At 44.9% G+C, this 21,894-nt stretch overlaps 1 protein-coding gene across 1 annotated transcript; it reads right to left on the reverse strand.

Annotated features, from left to right (window-relative positions):
* Window positions 1-13,454: 13,454 nt before the first annotated feature.
* LOC119145519 (ly6/PLAUR domain-containing protein 2-like) lies at window positions 13,455-18,812 on the reverse strand. Its single transcript, XM_037382070.1, has 3 exons — window positions 18,761-18,812; window positions 14,587-14,706; window positions 13,455-13,702 (listed from the first exon to the last, which is right to left on the reverse strand). The coding sequence occupies exons 1-3, from the start codon at window positions 18,810-18,812 to the stop codon at window positions 13,491-13,493; spliced, it is 384 nt and encodes a 127-aa protein (XP_037237967.1). The 3' UTR covers window positions 13,455-13,490.
* Window positions 18,813-21,894: the final 3,082 nt, after the last annotated feature.

Genomic DNA, 21,894 nt, shown 5'->3' on the forward strand with positions numbered 1-21,894 from the left:
CTGTTGTTTCAACAGTGTCCTGGGGCAGGGCTGGGCTGGATAAAGGAGCTGAGAGGTGTTTTACTCAGGCTGATCTGCAATATTACCCCTTTATGAAAGCAGTTCATGAATCCTTATCCAGTGGAAAAACACAGATGAGAGCCTTATTGGAGTCCTCTTGTTGTGCCAGTTTTCCTGAATGAGGAAGAAAAAGCAAGTGTTTTTCATCAAATGGGAAATAGGGATGAGCAAGCATTTCTGTCACCTAACCAGGGCACATGTGCGAGAACCTGCCCTCCCACTGGCAGTTCAGGGATGCATGCACAGGTCTGAGCTTCAGCTTTTAGGGTCCCTTTTGAAAATCCTCTCAAACTCACTAGAAAAAAGTTGGGGTTGGCAGACATGTAACACTTTTTTCATGTGTAATAAAATGCAATTGCTGACAGGCTGCTGCTTCAACAAGCCACAAGGTCTGTGGGAAAGAAATATGAAGTGTGTGCAGTCAAGCACTAACTTTCTGAACAGAGGACAATCCTTTGGTCACACAAATGCATGTAACCCCTATAGAAAATGCTGTGCCACACAATAAATAGCAGCAAAATGTAAATGGTTCTTCATGCATTGAGTTTGCCTTTTTTTTTTTTTTTTTTCCCTGTAAGCATCTCAGGGGTAACAGAGGTAGGTAGCACATAATACCATAGCATAGCATAGCATAGCATAGAATGTAATACAATATTTCAGTGAGAAGGGACCTACAATGATCATCTAGTCCAACTGCCTGACCACTTCAGGACCAACCAAAAGTTAAAGTATATTATTAAGGGCATTGTCTAAACACTTCTTAAACAGTGATAGTCATGGGGCATTGACCACCTCTCTAGGAAGACTGTTCCAGTGTTTGACCACCCTCTCTGTAAAGAAATGCTTCCTAATCTCAAGTCTAAGCTGAGGTCTTCAGCTCCCCTTACTTTTATCCAGACTCTCTTTTCTCAACTTGCCCTGGCCCCATGGATGTTTCTGTGCAGCCCACCAACATGTAGAGCTCAATCATCCTCCACCCCACCAGCAGATATCTGGGTTCCCCACCCTGCAGTGCTTAGGGGAGGACAAGGATGTTCTCTTCAAGCTGAGAAGTCACAGAGACCTAAGCCAGGGTGTTAGGATCCATCCCACAAAAGGCACAGCCATCTCCCAACCTCTGAACCATGGTGCCAGTGGTGTTTGGGCTAGGAGATATGGGGGGTGGCTGTGTTTTTTGAAAAGGTGATGGCAGCAGGAGCACATGCCTGTAAGACTCTGCACATGGGTGGATGGATGTGCCTGTGTTATCGTTCCTCCTTAGTTGCTCGGTAACCTCACTTGTTTACTTTGGCATGATCTTCACAGCCCTGGAGGCCAAGGGAGAGTTAATGGGGTTTATGGTATCCTGTAATCATGCAAACCTTGAAATAACATGCGACAACATGATTGGTTTATTAAGCAAGATTAGGTGCATCTAAGATTAATAAGGCTTTTGGGAGTCTGTTGTTGGGCACCAGCTAGCTTTCAAGCCCTACCTGCAACCCCCTAGAAGTTTGCAGCTGATTGTCTCCAAGTGATTGCAGGGATCTATGTCTCCAAGATCCTCATGCTTCGTTTCTGGGTAGAAGAAGTGACATAGTCACCTCCTCCCAGCCCCAGCACTCAGGTACAAAGAGACCCAGGAAATATCTCTGCCATGCCTATCCCTCTGTAGAAGAAGATCTGGTTAGAGAACATCTAAGGAACCTGAAGGTGCGCAACTCCATGGGACCTGATAAGATGCATCCACGGGTCCTGAGGGAAATGGCAGATTAAGTGGTTAGGCCACTATCCATCATATTTGGGAAGTTGTGGCAGACTGGTGAAGTTCCCACTGACTGGAAAAGGAGAAATATAAACTTCTTTTTCAAAAAGGGGAAAAAAGGAAGACCTGGGGAACTACGGATCAGCCAGTGTCACCTCAGTGCCCAGCAAGATCATGGAGCAGATCTTCCCTGAAAGTGTGCTAAGGCACATGGAAAATAAAGAGGTGATTGGTGACAGCCAGCATGGCTTCACTAAGGGCAGGTTCTGCCTGACAAACTTGGTGGCCTTCTATGATAGCATTGGCAGATGAGGGAAGAGTCACTCATGTCATCCACCTGGACTTGTGCAAAGCATTTGACACTGTCCTGCATGGCATCTTTGTCTCTTAATTGGAGACACATGGATTTGATAGATGGACCACCTGGTGGATAAGGAATTGGCTGGATGGTCACACTCACAGAGTTGCTGTCAACAGCTCAATGTCCAAGTGGAGACCGGTGATGAGTGGTGTTCCTCAGGGGTTGGTATTGGGATTGGTGCTGTTCAACATCTTTGTAGGTGATGTGGACAGTGGGATTGAGTGCACCCTCACCAAGTTTGCTGATGACACCAATATGTGTGGTGCAGCTGACATGCTGGAAGGAAGGGATGCCATCCAAAGAGACCTTGACAGGCCTGAGAAGTGTGCCTGTGCAAACTTTGTGAAGTTCAGGAAGGCCAAGTGCAAGGTCCTGCACCTGGGTTAGGACAGTTCTAAGCACAAATACAGGCTGGGCAGAGAATGGATTGAGAACAAACCTGAGGAGAAAGATTTGGAGGTGTTGGTTGACAAAAAGCTCAACGTGACCCATCAGTGTGCGCCTGCAGCCCAGAAAGCCAAACAAACCTTGAGCTGCGTCAAAAGCAGCATGTCCAGCAGGTCAAAGGAGGTGATTCTCACCATTTACTCTGCCGTTGTGAGAACCCTCCTTCGAGTACTGCATCCAGTTCTGGTGCCCTCAACATAAGAAGGACATGGACCTGTTGGAGCAAGCCCAGAGGTGGGCCACGATGGTAAGCAGAGGGCTGGAGCAACTCTGCTATGAAGACAGGCTGAGAGAGTAGGGGTTGCTCAGCCTGGAGAAGAGAAGGCTCCAGAGACACCTTATAGTGGTCTTCCAGTACCTAAAGGGGCCTACGAGAAAGCTGGAGAGGGACTTTTTACAGGCCCATGTAGTGATAAGACAAGGAGGAATTGTTTTAAACTGAAAAAGGGGAGATTTAGATTAGATATTAGGAAGAAATTATCTACTGTGAGGGCACTGAGGCACTGGACCAGGTTGCCCAGAGAAGTTGTGTGCACCCCCTTCTTGGAAGTCTTCAGAGCCTGGTTGGATGGGGCTTTAAGCAAGGTGGTCTAGTTGAAGATGTCCCTGCCCATGGCAGGAGTGTTGGAACTAGGTGATCTCTAAGGTCCCTTCCAACCCAAACCATTCTAGGATGTTATGATTCTATGTCCTGGGTGCACCCAGTTCCAAGGGACTGACTGTGCCCCAAGGATCCGTGAGATAAAGTTGCTGCACGGGCTGCACTAACCCTGTCTGCAGACCAGGGAGGTCCAGCACAGAGTGGGATCATTTTTTTTCCTGATCACAGAAGGAGGCATAGGGCCAAACTTTTCCTGTTCCTCATTTCATAGCATCGCTTCTCTCCTTGAAACTCAAAATCTGCCCAAGCCCCAGGCCATGTCCTGCCATGAGTATAGGTCTGGAAAGATGCAGAAGAGTTAGTCACCACTGAAGTAAACAGCTTTTAAAGCAAACCAGGTCTGCATCATACCTGAGCTCTTGAAATGCAGTGCTGTTATTTCTAATGTTTTTTTAATTCCTCACGAGGTTTTATTCCACTCTATTTTTGGTACTGATATGTAGGTTTCCATTATAAATAGCTGCATATTCTAATTCAGTCTGGTAACTAGAACAAGGATGCGCTGGGCATCCAGACCTTGATTTTGGGAGGGAGGGATGAAGACTGCAATACTTCCAGCCAAGCTTCAGGCTATCTGTGAGATCCTTCTCTCAGGAAAACCAGTACCTTTGCATCTGGAAAATGTCCTGCACTCCCTGGATATAAATCAAATGGAAGCACTGGTAAGGACCCATTGCCAAGCTAACACATCATAAGAAACAAGGCTTTGAAGCTCTACAGCAACTTTCCCTCTGAGGAGCTCAGAATTTGAATTTAGACACAAGGATTTCAACATCAAAGCTGGGTGATAAATATTCTTCCCATTTTATAGTCAGAGAAGCTGTGCCATAAGCCTGTGCATCCTTGTACGTGACACTTAACCAAAGCCCTTTGCAAAAATAAAAACAAAGGCTCTTTGTGGTTTGTGAACAGTTTTAAATGACTAATTACTCCAATGAAAATCAGAAGCAGGTTGCAAACATCCCAACAAGTGCAAACAGTTCTGTTTGCAAGAAATACTGTTCATCCCTAAATAAGGGAGTGCTGATGGTTCAGGGCAGCTGTGAAGGATGGCCCAGTTCCCACCCTCATCCTACTGTAGCCTGGGGAAAGTCTCTCAACCTACATAACTTTCCATGGGCTTTCGATCAGGACTTCAGTCTGCACATTTCCCAGCTGTTTGTGTGGAGTAATACTGCTGCTCATGCTGCTGCCTTGGTGCTGGGGGAGAACAGATCTGTGCTCACATGAGGTCTGCTCATGTGCGAAATAACAGCAGCCAGGGAACTGGCTCCCAAACGAGGTCTGCTTTGCCCAGAGGGTTGGGCTACAGACCCCAGAGCTCCCTTCCAACCTCATCTGTATTATAATTCTAGATCTGGATCCATACTGGGGGACAAGTCCTTGCTTTCTGCTTTATCTTTCACTATACATCAGTTGCAGTCACTTACAGCTGGATATCTTTTCAAATGTCAGCAATAGTCACAATTCTCCCTCTTCAGAGGACTACAGAGCAATGGTTGTGCTGTACCCAAGTCCTTCATAGTTTGTTTGCACAAGGAAAGGTAAAGTTGCCACAGGGAGCACAGATTTGCAAAGTGCATAACCAGTGATGGATGACACAGTCTTATCTTTTAGGATATGAGTCATATTCACATAGCCATTAAGTGAAAGATAATTTTCTTGTTATATAATCATGGCTATTCTTCTCTGATTGAATTTGTTGTAAAAATAAGTTTTCAAAAGAGCTTCCTGGATTTTGCAAGTGTACATAACTGCTTCCCTGCCTATGCACACATGTAACCCTGCTTGCAAACTGTGACACTCACTCTGGGTACAGCTATCCAGGTTTTTTTTCCAAGAGGGTAACACTGCGTTGCTGAAGGTGGGTCTATCCAGGTTTAAACAGAAAGTTGCATGGAGAAACACAGCAAACTAGAACAGCCCTGAATAATAAATAAGCAGTAAATGAGATGAGGTCCTGCTGTGCAACTCCTTGGACAGCAGGGAATTAGAGTGACTCTCTTCCAGAGGGGACAGCACAAGCACGCCCTGAACTTCTGACTGCAGCTCACATTGTCAGAAACAGTGAAGTGCATGTTTATGCAGAGACAAGAAGGGAAGCCTCCATGCCTCCTCCTACTGATATTGCTGAATTCCTCTGCAACCTCAGCAGGAGGTCACAAATATCTTGACCTCCTGAAATGCTTCCTCTGAGGAAGAACTGGCAAGCACAACAGATTCATACTACTCTGAGGACTGGAAGCATGACACAGGTCCGTGCTGTTCATGCCTTTCAGAGGCAGCCTTGCCAGGTCTCAAACGTGGAGCATTCTGGCAGGGCTTTTTGCTGCCTCCCAGGTCCTTGCCTGTGCTATAGCATGCAGTCATGAAGCTGGATTTTACCTGGAGGGCTTCCAAGTGAAGCATTCACCTGCCCAGCCAACACACTCCCTTTGCTGTGCCACTGGGGAAAGGGAGATAACACAATATAGTCAGAGAAATATGTTGTGCTCTGCACACAGTGATATGGTGTTTATTGAGAGCCCTAGCTGATACCTTCTGCCCCCTGGGGAAACCTGCCTTAGCTCCAAGGCTCAGGGGAAGGGGTCTTGGGCTGGTAGGTGAAGCAACAAGCTACAGCCAGGTTGATCTACAAAAATTAACTGCTGAGCTGAACTAGGAAGAGAATGCAGATCACTTTGGGAGACACTCACATTAACAAAAAATTATGTAGAAACTCACCCCAGCCCAATACAAGTGTCGGGAAGGGGTGGGATGGATGCCTACTGCAAAGCCCATCTCTCTCCACTGATGAAGAAAAGTCCTGCCTGATTTTCTCAGACAGCTTTTGGACACATCGTTATTCATCTCTCCCTAAAGGTTTCCTTGACTTGCATCTATAACCTGAACCATGGCCCTCTTCCAGCATTTTAGAACACTTGCTGAGATATTTTACACAGGGGTTTGGTTTTGGGGTTTTTTTTTCATTTTGAAAATAAACAACCCACTTTCCACTTCTGTCATTGTTGCAAGGAGTTGGCAAAGAAGCTCCATGAAGTGTGTACATAGAGCTCAGATATGAAGTACGCTAAGCTCTTTGTTGTTTCCAGAATCAAAAATTCCCAGGTGTTTTTACTTCCAAAACTTTTTTAAAACAGAATTAATTATTTTGATTTTTCACTAGGTGGGGCAAGGTTAGAAAAACTTCCACTCTTCTGTTAAAAAAAAATCAAAGACCAAATGTAATTCTAGGAATTACTAGAGAAAATGTTACCCAATATATTGGGAGGTTCAGAATCTTTTGGGGAATGAAAAAAAAAAAATCAATCTAACTGGAAATAACCTGAAAGAAAACTCTTCTTCCTGCTCATCTCAAGCTACAAGCTATTGTGCAGGAAGGTACATATGGGCTTGCAAAGCAGCAGTGCTCAAGCAGACAGGCTGCTCTTGCTGTTGTCTCATTCTGGGAGACACCACCTCATCACTGTGAAGTACCGGGCATTACATTCCCTCCTGACAATGTTTCTGTCCTAGTTCAAGCACTAAATGCTTTGGCAGATGAAAAAACAGGTTGACCGCACTCTCAGCCCACCCACCCCCCAGGTTGCGTAGTTGCCACCAGGTTTTGTGGCAACTCTAGAAATGGTGCTAACCCAATGGCCATGTGTAACACAAAGTAGTCACTGCTGGACAGCAGGGATGGTGCTGTGATGGGACAGCATGGTGCACACCCATGTACTCTCCTAGTAAAGGAAAGAAAAGCAAATGAAAAGGAAAAATGTAATTTAGCTTTCTGGTTGAGGAATTGAGATACTAAGAAAATCATAACCATTACTTCTACTTCGGGATGCCAGTACTAGAAAGATGTTGAGAAACAAGAGCAACTTCAGCAGATCTTTTCAGGGGGCTGGAGCCCAGGAGGTATGAGAACAGGCTGAGGGACTGATGTTCTTCACCCTGGAGAAGAGAAGGTGAAGGGAAAACCTTATTGCTGTCTACAACTACCGGATGGGAAGGTACAGAGAAGACTGAGCCAGACTCTTCTTGAAGGTGCACGGTGATAGGATGAGAGGCGACAGACCTAAGGCATCGGGAGAGCTTAGGAGCAGAGGCTGTAGGTGAGCAAAAGACTTTTTCCTAAACAAACACAGGCAAACCCTCAGGGAGAGCATAAGCCTTGAACAGCCCCCAGGAGTGAGGAGGACCAGAAAAAATAGATGGACCTGGAGGTGAGTTGGATGAGGAGGGAATTACATTTTAGCAAAAATGAACGAAACAAGACCTTCAGTGACTGTTGGAGGGCAATAAATATGCAGAAACATCATTTCCAGAGGCAGCCTAGATGCAGAAAGCTTTTACACCAGGTCAGTGGGAACAGAGCTATATACTAATTTTGCATGCCGTGCTACCAGCTCCTTGCAAGAGAAGTTCAGGTTTATGTTTAACCAGATAGCATTGCCCGGTGGTTTGAGACCTCTGTTTTGGTCTGGAGGTGCAACTACAAAGCACAGTGCCTCACCCACACAGATTTTATGCTTTTCAGAGTAGATCTCATCCAGGAGCTGTGATCCCTGCCGTAATCGCTGAAATGCAGGAAACATGCTGACAAACTGGGCAGAGATCAAAGAGGTGAAGCATCCATGGCCAATGAAGGGAGGGGAAGATTAGCCTCCTCCGCATGTGGCTTGTCAAAGTGATGACAGCTAAGCAGACACACAAGTTAAAGTCATGGAGCATGAGCACTGAGAAGTGGCTGCAATCAGCTGTGTCTAATGCTTTTTAGCTGGTGAGGATCTCAAAAAATCTCCTTGGTTCAAGTGCATCATAAAAGGGAGTGCTGAAACACGCAGCTGTATGAAGAATTCTGACCTCTAATGAAATCAGAGGACAGTCAGCATGTTGGGACTTTCTGATTTTCTGCCATGTGTCACCTTCTGTGCTCAGCCCAATTTGCTACATGCCTGCCTCTGTGGCTTTAGCGTAGCTGGAGAAATCCCCACCAAGGCTTGCTGTGCAGTCACAGTTTACTTTCTTTCCCAGTGTTTGCTCCTTGTTCTGACTTGTGATGTCAGGATTGGTACAAACATGAAAAGACACTGAAGATCAGGCCCATCTCACCGAATCCTGGACATTTTTAGTGTGGAAGGCTCCACCAGAACTATTCATTCAAACTCCTTGAACAGCCACCACTAAGAAACGTTCATTTCCAGCCTACTCCATCCAAGAACAGATGTTAACAACACATCAAATTCATTGTGCACTAGTCAAATTAATGGTGATTCTCTGTCTTTCCACTGATTCTCAAGGGAGCCATGAGGAATGGCTCAAGTGTGGATGTCTACACCGTAATTCTGCCCCTTTCTCAGTTATGCCACTCTCTACAAAAAATATTTCCCCTTGGAGAGAATCCATCCAAGTTCTTGGTGAAAGAAGATTCCTGTGTTACAAGATCTTCTTTCCTCATGGAAGCACTTGCACTGCTCATCCTCGAACTTGTAATCTGAGCATTTTCAATCAGTAGTATGGCACAAAAGAAAGGAGAAAAGTGGTGTTCATGATTCATCTCCCCCATGTCCTGCCTCAAGAAGCCCCACTGGTCCAGAGCAGACAGGAAACATAACCTTCTTAGACTTGAGAAGACATAACCTGCTCAGCCTTGAGAAGACATAACCTGCTCAGTCTTGAAACGACTTACAGCAATATTCCAAAGACTTTTGGTTTCTCCCTAGGACTTCAGATGTCTACCCACAAGACTGCAGTCATTCTCAAAATCACTGCTCCCCAGAATAACATGTCCCCTGATTGTAAGTTTCTCAGATACCATGAAGATACCTTGCATGTCAGGAGCTAGGCTGGCAGTCTCCCAAGGAGATATCGATGTGCACCACAGCCAAATAAGCAGCCCTTGAAATAAGGCCTACTTAAGCACCTGTATACCTAACCACCTCTCCATACCCAGGTGGGAATCTCCATAGTTTTGTTATGTTTAAAACCTTGTTATGGGCAAAAAGGAAACACAACTTATATGCAAAGCCAAGAATTTATTATTACTATGTGTGAAATCTTCACAGTTGAATCAAAGAATTATGATTAGTGATCAAATTATTACAGACATTAAAAGGAAATTATTATTATTGTTGTTGTTGTTATTATTATTGTTATAATTATTGGGAAATATTTCAATAATGATACAGTTAAAATTGTTATACACATACTTACTAGTATCTACCCATTTTCCTGGTGTTATGCTCACTCTTCCACTAATTTTGCTGCCTCACACCTTACAGGGAGGTATAATGAATCATCTGCACTCTGAGTCCTCCATTGAGAAGAGTACGGTGGTGGAAATGGATTCTTCTTCCTCAACCAAGGATCTAGTGGGAGTAATTTTGATTATGCTTAGTAAAACATTTTCATACCTTGCTCTTTTTCCCTTGGTCAAAAGGTGTAGGTCAGTCTCACATAGGATTTTACCATGGTTGGTGGATTTTACATAGTTCTCCTAAAGATGGTTTTGTCCACTTAAAGATCATTTTGTCCAACTCTAAGTCTGCATTTCTTTGACTCTCGGTGAAGTGTTTATAGCCAAGGGATCGCTAATGTCAAGCCAGTGCCCCACCTTGTATCACCCCACGCCAGCACTCCTCTGTACCACAGCTTGCACCTCCATCTCTTGAGGCTTCTGCTGCCGTGCCAGATCTGTATTTCTTCACATCGGAGTTGTAAATAGCTCCTTCAACATACAACAACTCCTTGTTACAGCTATCTATGTAAACTTACAGTTGCACAACACAAAGATAAACAATGGCAAATTAGGCATAACCACCTGGCCAATTAGGAAAACTGCTGTTACAGCTAAGCAAAGTAAAAACAAAGTTGAAGGCAGGTTGACACAGCCAGACAAAGCAAGCCCAACAAGCCTCAGCCCTGAGGACTTGCAAACTCAATAAAAAGAGTGTGGCCCATTAAAAGCAATGCCAGTACTGTGTTCACTAGGCTGCAGAGCTATATTGTCATCTCTGGCTACTGGGAGCCAATGGTTTTTCTTCTGTGCACCTTTCTGGTGACAGGAATCTAGCTCCACCAGCCAGACATGCTCCACTCACCAACTCAGCAATGGCTTGGTTTCAAGCATTCCCAGTATCCTTGCCCATGACTTATACCCTCAGTGTCCATGACTGCAGTGACATTTTTAGTGTTGTTCTCTAAGATTACAATATAACACAATAATCTGGCTCCTGATGTATTTATTTTTAAATGCTCTTTGACATGATAATTGTGTGATGTTCTGGGCCATGACTGCACTGCTTATCAACCAACACAGGGTAAGGACAGAGTAGTCTGAATCCAGTAACTCATGTCTGAGAAAGCAGTGCTGTGCAGTGAAAATCTGTGAAAGCTGTATTTCTTTCTGAGTTTTGCAAGTACTTAATTAATGTTGGTTTCATGTGCAGAAGTGCTGACATATGTATGCTTCTGAAGAGTGAATAGGAAATGTGCAATATTTTTCTATCCCTAACAAGTGAGTGAGTAGCCAGGTATTTTGACCATGTCCTAGTAAACCTTCCATTTACAATACAAAATAAATGAAGGTCTCTTCCACTTTTTTTGGAGAAAGAAAATAAAATAAGTTTTGTCACATGCCTATGGACAGAGATGAGGAAATGCTTATCCACATATCTGGGCTCCAGCTTTGCTTTCAGGGAAATATCAGTTTCTGCAGATTATAGAAGAAAGTTAGCAGCTCTGGTAAAGTACCCTGGGCTTCTGGATGTAACAAACATCATTCAGTGATGCAACAAAAAGCAGAGAGGTGGCCATGACAGAACCCAGTGGCTATGAAGTGACCTGTCACCATTGCATTTTACCAGTGCATGAGAAATCATTTGTGTTAGGTCTTAGCAACAGCACAGCAAGAAGGTGAAGTGTCCATTTCTCGTCTTGGCACTCGCATATATCCTGGGACTGGTGAGAATCTCTGACATCCTTCTTTCTCCATGGGGCTCATTCAGAATTTTTAATGGTCCTCTTTCTATGGCACGCGGTACCTGGCGTACAGATGGGTTCATGCATTCATGGGTTTGTAAGTGATAACTGGATTTAGACAAGAGATCTTTGGCTTGGAAAAGAGTTATCAGGTGGACATAAGGTGATATAACATAAATGGTGTAGAAAAGGTAGCCAAGGAACAGTCACACTACTGCTCATCAGTGAGAACAAGGGGTCTGAATGAAACTGTGAGGCAGAGGGTTTGAAAGAGAAACAAACTACCCTTAATGAAATGATGACACTAAGCCTAAAAGGGTGCTGTGAAGGCTGGAAAGGTGAGTAAAATCAACATGCCATAAGACATATTGGTGGTGTTTTGCTGTTGGGTACCACACACAGTGGTCCTGATGCAGCCCCTGGGCCAGCAAAACCCGAGACTGATGACCGCCAGAACTAGCAGATAAAAAGGGCGAACCTCCATGTACCACCCTTGTGCAGCAGAAAGCCAGAAACATATCAAACATCTCTGGAAACTGAGCTCTGGGCACGGCTCACAGGTAGAGGGCACTGCAAAGCACACACTACCAGCTAATCCAAGCTTGCAGCTTGTTTCCAAAGTCCTACCGCAGCCAGGGATGTGGTTCACCCAGCCACCTCCATGCCAGTGCAACACCCTGACCACTTACACAATGTAGCTCCAGCAATGGAATTACATTTGAGCAACCTGGAAGCTGTGTGTGAATCCAGAATTGCAATTCATTCAAAATTTGATCTCAATTTGGCAATAGGAAGCAGGGCAAGACAGGTGAAAACCGTTGCAGAAACATCTGCCAGACTTCACACAATACCTGGAAATCATGGTTTGTGCTCTCGTGATCTTGCTGAGTGCATCACAGGATTACAGGAAACTCAGTTTGGAAGGCAGACCTCAGGAGGTTTCTAATCCAAGTTCCCAATCAAAGCTCTAAACTGTGAGGTCAGCCTGGGTTCCTCAGAACTTCATCCAGCTGAGTCATGAAAACTGCCAAGGATGGAAATTGTACCACCTCTCCTGGAAACCTACTCTAATGCATATGCTGCATGGAAGACATGAAATCATATCTTTGTTGACTATTCCAAATATCATAAGCAGAGTGAAAATTGGAGGAGCACATTTTTGCTGAATCTTGAAAAGGGGATTATAGGAAAATGCAGAACCAGGTCAGGATGGATAACATCAAAATGTAGGAGACCTTACCAACACACAAGGAATTGCAGATGATGCTCTGGACATTTGAAGCAAGGGGGTATGTCATTCCACTGAATTCCAAATTCAGGAGAGAACTGTTACTCAAATCACCCAGTCTTCCCTGTAAAGGTAGTTTTGTACCAGTGGAGTTGGTAGAAGAAACACTGATGGAAGGCACAGCCAGTGGCAGATAATGGGAAATGTCTTACACATCTCTTGCAAGAATGACCAAAAACCTAGCTTTTCTCACTGTATAAACAATACTGAAAGGTGGAAATGGAGTTCAGAAATGAAATGAAATGAAATGAAATTAAATTAAAAATAAAATAAAATAAAAAATTATCAGAGGACTGGTATGCTATAAATAACTTCAGTGATGACAATTTTAACATAACATTATTTTTATTCTGCTCAAAAAGGTACAGAAAACAAGACTTTTTAGCCTCCTTGGATCAGATCACTGGCATGGGAAGTTTGGTTTTCTACCTCCTATTTCGGACACAGAAGTGTCTCCTTGATTTCTTGTGTACAAAGAAGAACACCTAGACAGAATGAAGAACCAGCACAAAACTCTGGGGTGGAGAGGACTGCCACATAATTGAATTTCATCTGAGAAGACTGAGCAATTCAGCTATTCTGCTAGTTAACACCTGGGGGGGGTGGGGGGTGGGGGAAATGTTCTAAGGAGGTACAGAAGGCTCTTAGTGCAAGGGTTTTTACTTTAAATACACTTCATACAGCAGAATTTTTTAGTTCAAAACCAACCAGACCAGCACAGTAAAGAAACTCCATAGTTAGTTTTGTGGGAGTTGTTGAAGAGTCAAAAGAAAAATTTGTGTCAGGACTTCCTAAGTTTTGCTTTTCTTTTGGTTGTAGGAAAAGGGCAGGTACTAAAAAAGCAATTTCTGGGAGCTGTTGAGTGCTGTCCGTGAGGCATCCAAACAGAAGGCTGAGCTGGCAGGGGTTTACTCTCTTCCTCATTGGATTCTCCGGTATGAAAGACCTCCCCATCAGCTCCTCAGGGTCTAGTCCAGAAGGCGGCACAAAGGGAGCTTGCTAGTATCCCAACTGGCACAAAGCTGATCCTCAAACTAGCTGCACCATCAACGTTGCACAACTCAGAGTAACAGCAGGAGACAGGGCGTGTCGTGCCAATGTCATCCACATCTGATGGGATGCAGACAGAAGAGCACATCTTGGTGACGGTTGAGACTCCCTCAAAGGTATAAACTACAGCAAAGAAAGAACAAAGGAACAATTAGGAATGGGAGCAATGGAGAAGAACTTTCTTTATCCCTATTGAAACATTAGCTGCCTTCACCACCAAAGTCTTAGCTCCAGTTCAAACAGAATTGGTCTACTTCCTACCAGGAATACAGGAAACAGTTCCCACTGGGTGGCCCCAAGCTGAACAGCACTTTGCATCCTCTGTGTCCTGCCTGGATCAGTTTTACCCTGCCAAAGGTCATTTAGGCACTTTTTCTGTCTCTGCTTTGACTCTACTCACTATCTCCTGCCTCTCCCATGTGCAACCAGAGCTTTATCAGCATGACCATGCAAAAGAGAGACCCTCCATCTTCACAGTGCATTTCTTTACTTGGAGAGGTTGTAACCTGTAGTCACCAGTCAGGCTGTTGATGCCTTCCTGAGAGCTCCAGAGAACTCAGGGGCATTTCTGTTTTTCCTCCAGATGATCAGAAGTTGGTGTCCCCACCCTACTGAGCTTGGCTCATGTCTACTGGCCTCTCTACTCCAATAAGCCTTCACAAACAGTTCTCAGGTCAGGACAGCACTGTTTAACCTACACCCATTGTATGAGTCATGCAAATAGTCTGAAGAGCCAGAACTCTTTGGCTCCACATCTCAAGCTCAAGTCAACATGTTTTTCCTAACCATGCTCAACATTTAGCATTAACTATGAGTTTGCATTCACTAAGTATTCACTCACATGAAGACTGCTTTCTGCAACAGCAGACTGCTCTCTGCTCCACAGAAACTCTCTTCTAGGCTTACATATTTAAGTAAGAAAAAGTACTGCTCCCCACACAAGTGCTCTTCACTGTAGAAACACTGACTCATGTTAAAAATATGGGTAAAGAAGTAATTGCCCTTACCTTCCTCCAGGGAATACAAAGTAGTCTTGCACATGGTTTCATTCTGCGTGCAATTGTGGATCGTCAGGCACTTATCAACAGCAGTAGGTTCATGGCAAGTGTAACATTGCAAGGTTTGAGCTGCAAGGGGTTAAAACATTTAGTTGGCCTTTCTGTGGAGAACCAGGTACTGTTCATGCCCCTGCAGGTACCTCTGGGGAGGGTATCTTTCCAAAATACTCATACTGAGAACAGAAGCGGAATAGTAAAAGGTATTTGTACCAATGGGAATGAGAAATACAGTAATCTGGCAGTCAAAGCACACCCTCAGATGTGTGTTCAGACCCCTTGTAACAAGTCAGGCAAGACAGAGTCTCACACACAGAAGACCTCATGATACAGGAAAGACCTTGTAGCTGGATTACCTGAGCTCTGTTCTTACTTTGCATCTGCTTTTTCCTTGTCATTGCATTAGTAGTGGTTCAGAAAGAGATCACAGACTCACAAACTCACAAAATGCCAGAATGGTGGGTGTTGGAAGGGACCTCTGGAGGTCATCTAGTCCAATCCCCCTACTCAAGTGGGACCACCTAGAGCCAGCTGCCCAGGACTGTGCCCAGAAGAGGTTTTAATATCTCCAAGGATGGAGACTCCCCAGCCTCCCTGGGCAACCTATGCCAGTGCTCAGTCACACTCACAGTAGTAAAGTGTTTCCTGATTTTCAGAGGGAACCTCCAGTGTTTCAGTTCATGCCCACTGCCTCTGGTCCTGGCACTGGGCACCACTGAAAAGAGCCTGGCTCCATCTTCTTTGCACCCTCCCTTTAGGCATTTATAGACATGAATAAGATCCCCCCCTTGGGTCTTCTCTTCTCCAAGCTGAACCAGTCCCAGCTCTCTCAGTTTTTCCTCAGAGAACAGATACCCACCCTTGTGACCCTTCATTGGACTCTCTCCAGTATGTCCATGTCTCTCTTGTACTGGGGAGCCCAGAACTGGACAAAGGACTCCATGCGTGGCCTCACTACTGTTGAGTAGAGGGGAAGGATCACCTGCCTCAACCTGCAGACAACACTTCATCTAATACAACCTGGGATACAATTCATCTTCTTTGCCACAAGGGCTGCTGGCTCATGTTCAACTTGGTGTCCACCAGGATCCCCACATCATTTTAAGATGAGCTGGTTTCCAGCTGGATGTCCCCCAGCATATATTGATGTGTGGGTTTGTTCTTCCCTAGGGGCAGGGGTTTGCACTTTCCCTTGTTGAAAGCCATGAGCTTCCTATCAGCCAATTTCTCCAACCTGTTAAGGTCCCTCTGGATGGGAGCATGACTCTCTAGTGTGTCAGCTGCTCCCCCCAGTTTTGTGTCATCTGCAAACTTGCTGAGAGTGAGCTCTGCCTCATCATCTAGATCATTAATGATGATGTTAAATGGGACTGGACCTAGTACTGAACTCTGGGATACACCTCAAGTTACTGGTCTTCAAGAAGACTTTGTGCTACTGATCACCACCCACCAGGCTTGGCCATTCAGCCAGTTTTCAATCCACTTCACTGTCTGCTCATCCAGTCCATACCTCAACAGCTTATCTATGAGGATCTTACGGGAGACATTGTCAAAGGCCTTCCTGAAGTCCAGGTAGACAAAATCCCCTGCTCTACCCCTCATCTATCAGGCCAGCCACTTCATCACAGATTTTTATCAAGTTGATCAAGCATAACTTCCCCTTGGTGAAGGATCTGGATACACAGAAAAGTCAGACTCCAATGTGAGTTGCAGCAGGAAGAATTTCATATGGTGCTGTCCACTCTGTTGGCTCTTTCCAAAAACTGGGAGCTCTCAGATAGGGGAGTGTTCCAGAAAGCAGGAACTGTCTCCATCAAATTTACTGACCTATGAGAACAAATTAAGCACAACCTTTCCCCTGTGCTGAGATTCTGGTTTTGTGAGAAGAATGTGTAGGAAGTTATTTCAAAAAGATGACAGTGGCCACAACAATAGAATGCATGGGCACATGTGCTGTCCCACATAGCACACAGAGACCATAGAAACAGACCTTGGTACCCAAATCTCCAAACTCAGTCCAAGGTAGTTCACCCTGCCTCATCACTCACCAGTTCACCTCCTTGTTCATCACCTCCTTGTTCAGCTGCAAAGGCCCTTGTAAGCCTGCAGGTGCCAACTGGCTCCTTAGGCATGTAGAACAACCACAGCCCGAGTCTTTCAGTGCCTAAAGTCTTTTGAGATGGAGAGATTTTAGGGAGAGACACTGAAGAGCATGGGCTGTTGTGATGCAGTATTTCCAGAGCACTCCAAGATGAAGATATCAAGCCAAAATAGTGTCTGGCATTTCCTATCACCAAGGAAGCCATGTTTGGACAAGCTTTTCAGGGCACTTTGCTTACTGCAGGTCTTTCTGAGGAATCCAACCCTTGATCTAGGTCCTCTCTTCCATGCCCTGGCAGACACCCAAACATGTGTGCCTTGCAATGAAGTTTGGTACCGTGACAGACCAGCAGCCCCTCCTTGGTCTGGAAAGCAGCTCTCAACCCACCCGTGTGACAACCCTGCTGAAATCCCTTTAAATCCCTCCGAAAAAGAAAAACAATCCAGCTCATCTCAGTATGCCTAAAATGGGGTGCTATAACAGCAGGGTTAGGCAAGCAAGCCACCTTATTAAAGTAATGCAACTTCACCTGAACTAGTAAGCCAGAAAGAGACCTTTTTTGAACAGACACAGCAACTATCTTGCTTCTGTTCAAAGCAAACTTTATCATTCTCTTTTGCCCATTGTTACTGATGTTTTGTTTGCATTGTTTTCAGATTTCACGATCCTCCTCACTGGACAAGTGAAAGCCACAGCATTTGTGTCCCTCTGAAAGAATCCCACTTGTCCCTCCCCTGCAGAATCTGCTCTGCAGGCCCAAAGGTGGAGGAAGGAAAATGTCCTTACACAAGAAGGAAATAAATACAAGAAAAAAATCCTAATATAGCTCCGCATCACAGCTCCTGCACTGACCCTGCTAGGATTTACCTTGGCCATCCAGGCTAACATCAGCTCTGAGCTTAGGATCATCAGTATTAAATAAGGGTTTGTGCAAGAAGTTATCCCAGTGGCAGCATCAGGAAATATCAGGAGATAGGGAGTCTGTGTCAGGATGTCATTTCCACTATGCAGTCCCCTTCCACCATTAGAGGTCATGGCATCACTGCTTATGTGGGTCTGCTGCGATGAGTGGGTTCCCTACTTCCTAGGATATGAAAACACCAATATTCCAGAAACCCTTCCATGCTTGGCTTCATGGAGCTGGTGATGGAGGAGGAGCAACTGAATCCCACTGATGGAAACAGCGGGGTAAGATTTGCATGGCATCCCTGAACAGCCTGGACTCATGGGGCTTGTTCCCTACCTCCACATCCTAGATCGGTCACCCCCAATATCAGGCCACTGCTGTCTGCACACCTTGACTGTGCGCTTCAAGCATACCCCCTCCAGCGAGGTGGCAGGTAGCCTCACAGGGCGGGAGGGAGGGAGGATAGTGCGGATCACTCCCTGTGATGACAAACTCTCTGATCCTCCTGCAAATTGGGAAAGTCCCCAAAACACTTCACATCTGGTTGTTTTCCAAGGTGGCCCCCTGAAATTGTCTTTGACTTCATGCAGATCACAGTGTGATAATAAAGAGCTAGAAACTTCAGTCCTGCAGTACCTGGGCCACCAGCTTTGTGTCCCAGCCCATCTTTCCCAGTTCTAATGGCTGAAGTTCAATAAACCATACACATGACATACAATTAGAGAGAAGCTCTACACAAGCTGCATTAAACGGGCTAGCTGATTTCCAGGGTTAAGTAACGAGAGAGGAACAGTGACTTGGGGAGGAAAAAAAAAAAAAGATAAGATTGAGCAAGAACACATAAAAAGTGAGAGCTGGAATTTGCATTCAAGAAATGACACAGTATAATCACACTTCGTCTTGTAACACTTTCTAAAGAGCCTGAACTAACAATCCCAATGAGACCAGGATGGTCCTGAACATCTGACAGGCTGGCAATATTCCAAAGACAGATATTATTTTTTTTGCTGAAAACTGTTCAAAGTGAGAGGCATGGACTTCAGAGGGAACAGGATGCACCCCATCCCTTTATGCTGCATCTCTTGCAGGAGTCTGGATAAATCAAAGCAGGAACTTACCAAACACGATGCAAGTGACGGCAACCAGCAGAAGAGACAGAAACACCTTCATCTTGCACAGACCCTTGTGTGGTCACTGGGCTGCCACTACTCTTCACCGCTAGTTTTAATGGCACACCTCCTGGTGACCAATTCTGACCCCAGATCCAATTCTACTGGAAAAACAAGTCTAATTAAGCTACAAATTAATTGAATGAGCTACAAAGCAGCCCCACCTCTTGCTATACTGTCATCTCCTTTCATACTTGGAGAAGAAAATGAATGTTTGCCTAGTGGACAATAGCTGAGATTGTTTAAGCTGGGTGCTTTGTGTCTAGGCATGATGTGTAAACCCAGGAGTATTAAATAATCCTAAACTTGCCTTGCAGTTTGGTGATATTTCCTCTTTTCTGTAGTGGTTGGAGACATCTGAGTGGTTTCCATGAATCCTGGGAAAAAGGCATCTGTAGGTGTGAACAGCAAGGATGGAATCTCATGTACTTTTCTCCTCTGTTTTTTTGCCCCCAGCAGGGGCCAGTTTATCACCAGGAGCAAAAGTGGAAAGCTGACTTGCAGTCCCTTACTGGAAACAGCATGGTTGGGATTTTGGTACTGTAATACCTCTCCCCAAGCTGTGAGCAGGCTTGCAGGGGGCTGTAGGTGGAAGCATGCTGTCTCCCTCTCTCCCTGTCCTCTGTGGGCAGAGGTGGTGGGAGCACTGGAATGACAACAGGACCAGGTTGTGAAAGTCAGAGCCAAAGGAGTCTCTCAGGCTTGCTATCCCAAGCCGTTCAGGGAGGATGGTGCATGGAGAAACCCCTCTGCTCTGAGCCAACCCTCTCCAAGTGTGGCAGCCAGTCCATGATTTCTGTGCTTGCCAAACACCCTGGCTTTCCCATTCCCAGACCCTGCTGCCCCAGGCATCTTTCTGCTTTTCCTGTGCCTCCGGCCAGCCCCATGCTAGTAAATCTTCCTACGATGTGTGATGAGCAAGTTTGATTGTGGAACTGCAAAAACTGGTGAAGAAGAGCCTTTCTGTGGTTATGCCAGGTGCCCACCCAACACACACTTTTAATAAGGAAAGAGAGAAAGCTGAAACAAAGATGTTCTTGGAAATATTCCCACCACCTTTTTTATCTATCCCACCATCAGAGGAACTTTATTCAGAGTTAGTATCAATCAAATTCTTGAAAGGTTTTCTCCTATTCCCAGATAAACACCCAACCATCATTTCTCCAGACCTAAAGCTCCAGTGATGGTTGCCTCATTATATCAGCAAACCTTGCCTCATTTACAAACTACATTAGTGGGTGACCTACACCCTCAGGAATTCAGACCCATCGTTTTCACAGTTGTCTCCATAATACAGTCCTTACTAAAGTTTAGCAGTTATTTCCAGCCCAAAATTACCTTTGCATTTTGGTATATTCTCGGTTTGGCATCCCTTATGTTCAACACAGTTTTATAATCCTATTAAGAAAGGGGAAACTTGCTGACTGTGTTTGCTTTCTTCTTAGGAAAAAAACAAACCCAACTTGAACATGGAAAGGGGTGTGGTTTCTGGTTTCTGGTATTAAAAAAACTCAGACAAGGTGCGTTAGGTGACTGGTTTCACATGCACATCTGAAACGTGATCTTCATTACATTGTTGAGATATTTGGCTATTGAGATGGATATTTGGATGGAGGAATATATGCCAACACCCTGCTTAAATCCTGTACCCTCATTCTAGTTTGGAGGGTTGTTTTGGTGGGGGGTGGGTGGGAGTGGTGGTGACAACATACCTCACTCGTTTATAGTTTCACTTGATCTTATCTGAGTCTTTCAGCATTGCCTGAGATGTTTTCTCTTGTATGCACATCATATGCAATTGCCTCATAATGTTGGCAAGTCACCAAAGAAATAAGAAGAATTAATAGGAACATCCAAACAGCATTTTGTTGAACTCCTTTCATTCTTTTGTGGGTAATCATAGCCTATTGTGTTGGGGGGGGTTCCATTAACTGCAGAGAAAAATTATAAAAGGACACAAGCTGCATAAATCTGCCTCAACAACCCACAGGATGGATTTGGAACAAAAAAAAAATAAATTAGTATTTTCTAGTGTATGTGTTCAAAGGCAAACTAGTACAAGAACTCTGCATTTCAGAGGAACTTGTTAGCATAAAAAAACCCAAAAAGTCCAGAGTCAAATGTTTACTTCCAGCCTGAGAAACCTGTACCAAACACCTTTCCTGTCCTACCTGGCCGGCTGAGACAGTCTCTGGGTGGAGGCATCTTCATCTCATGTAAGCAGTCCTGCAACTGTTGCAGCCACACTGGAAATGGTCTCCAAATCCTGTAACATCTCAATAGACTTGTTCACACTGCCTAATTACCAGGCTGAGGAGGTCCTGGTGGAAAGTCCTAAGATATGCCCATCCACCTCCAGAGCTTCAGGCACCATGGGCTCTGCACGTGTTTAGAGAAGTGCAGGCACTGGTTTCGGTTAATAGCTTTCTTGACTTAATAATTTTAAACTCTCAATTTTCTTGATTATAATCAGGTTTTTATATATCTCCTAGGAATCTCACAGCTTTCCAGAGCAGACAGATGCAGGAGCAAAAGCTATGACTGGATTCAAAGATGGACGTGGATGAGTGCCAACATAACAGTGTCTTATGCTGGTGCTAAGATTTTACTGCACACCTACAGGTAGATTAAACCCAAAACCACTCCTGTAAGATGAGTAAATATTATTGTCTCAAAATGAGATGTAAGGAAGCTGAGGTGCAGGGAGGTTAATAAGGCTCATGGAGCAAGGTGGTAGTGACTCCAGAAATACAGCCAGCATTGGATTCCACATGGTTTAACCACTGGTTAATGCTCCTTTTTCATCAGTGCTCTTCTGCTATTTTTGTGCAACCCTAACAGGAGCTGCATGAGTTACTAGAAGCAACAGGAGTGACTGCTGGCCTGAAAGCCACATACTTAGAGGTTTATTCAAGCTCTGTCAACGACTTTAGGTATCTAATGAAGATCAATAAAGGCAAGCATAAGGTCCTGCACCTGGGGAGGAAGAACCCCACGCACCAGTACAGCCTGGGGCTGACCCACTGGAAGACAGCTCTGCAGAAAAGGACCTAGGAGTGCTGGTGGGCAGCAAGTTGCCCATG

Source organism: Falco rusticolus, chromosome 3 (genome assembly GCF_015220075.1).
Source record: "Falco rusticolus isolate bFalRus1 chromosome 3, bFalRus1.pri, whole genome shotgun sequence".
Classification (NCBI taxonomy): domain Eukaryota; kingdom Metazoa; phylum Chordata; class Aves; order Falconiformes; family Falconidae; genus Falco; species Falco rusticolus.

Excerpts from the sequence above, each read along its gene's own strand:
- LOC119145519 (XM_037382070.1), bottom strand. The coding sequence starts at position 18,812 with ATGAAGGTGTTTCTGTCTCTTCTGCTGGTTGCCGTCACTTGCATCGTG. Across the intron at positions 14,707-18,760 it reads CGTCACTTGCATCGTGTTTG|CTCAAACCTTGCAATGTTAC; the intron begins GTAAGTTCCTGC and ends AACCCCTTGCAG. Across the intron at positions 13,703-14,586 it reads TTTGTATTCCCTGGAGGAAG|TTTATACCTTTGAGGGAGTC; the intron begins GTAAGGGCAATT and ends TCTTTGCTGTAG.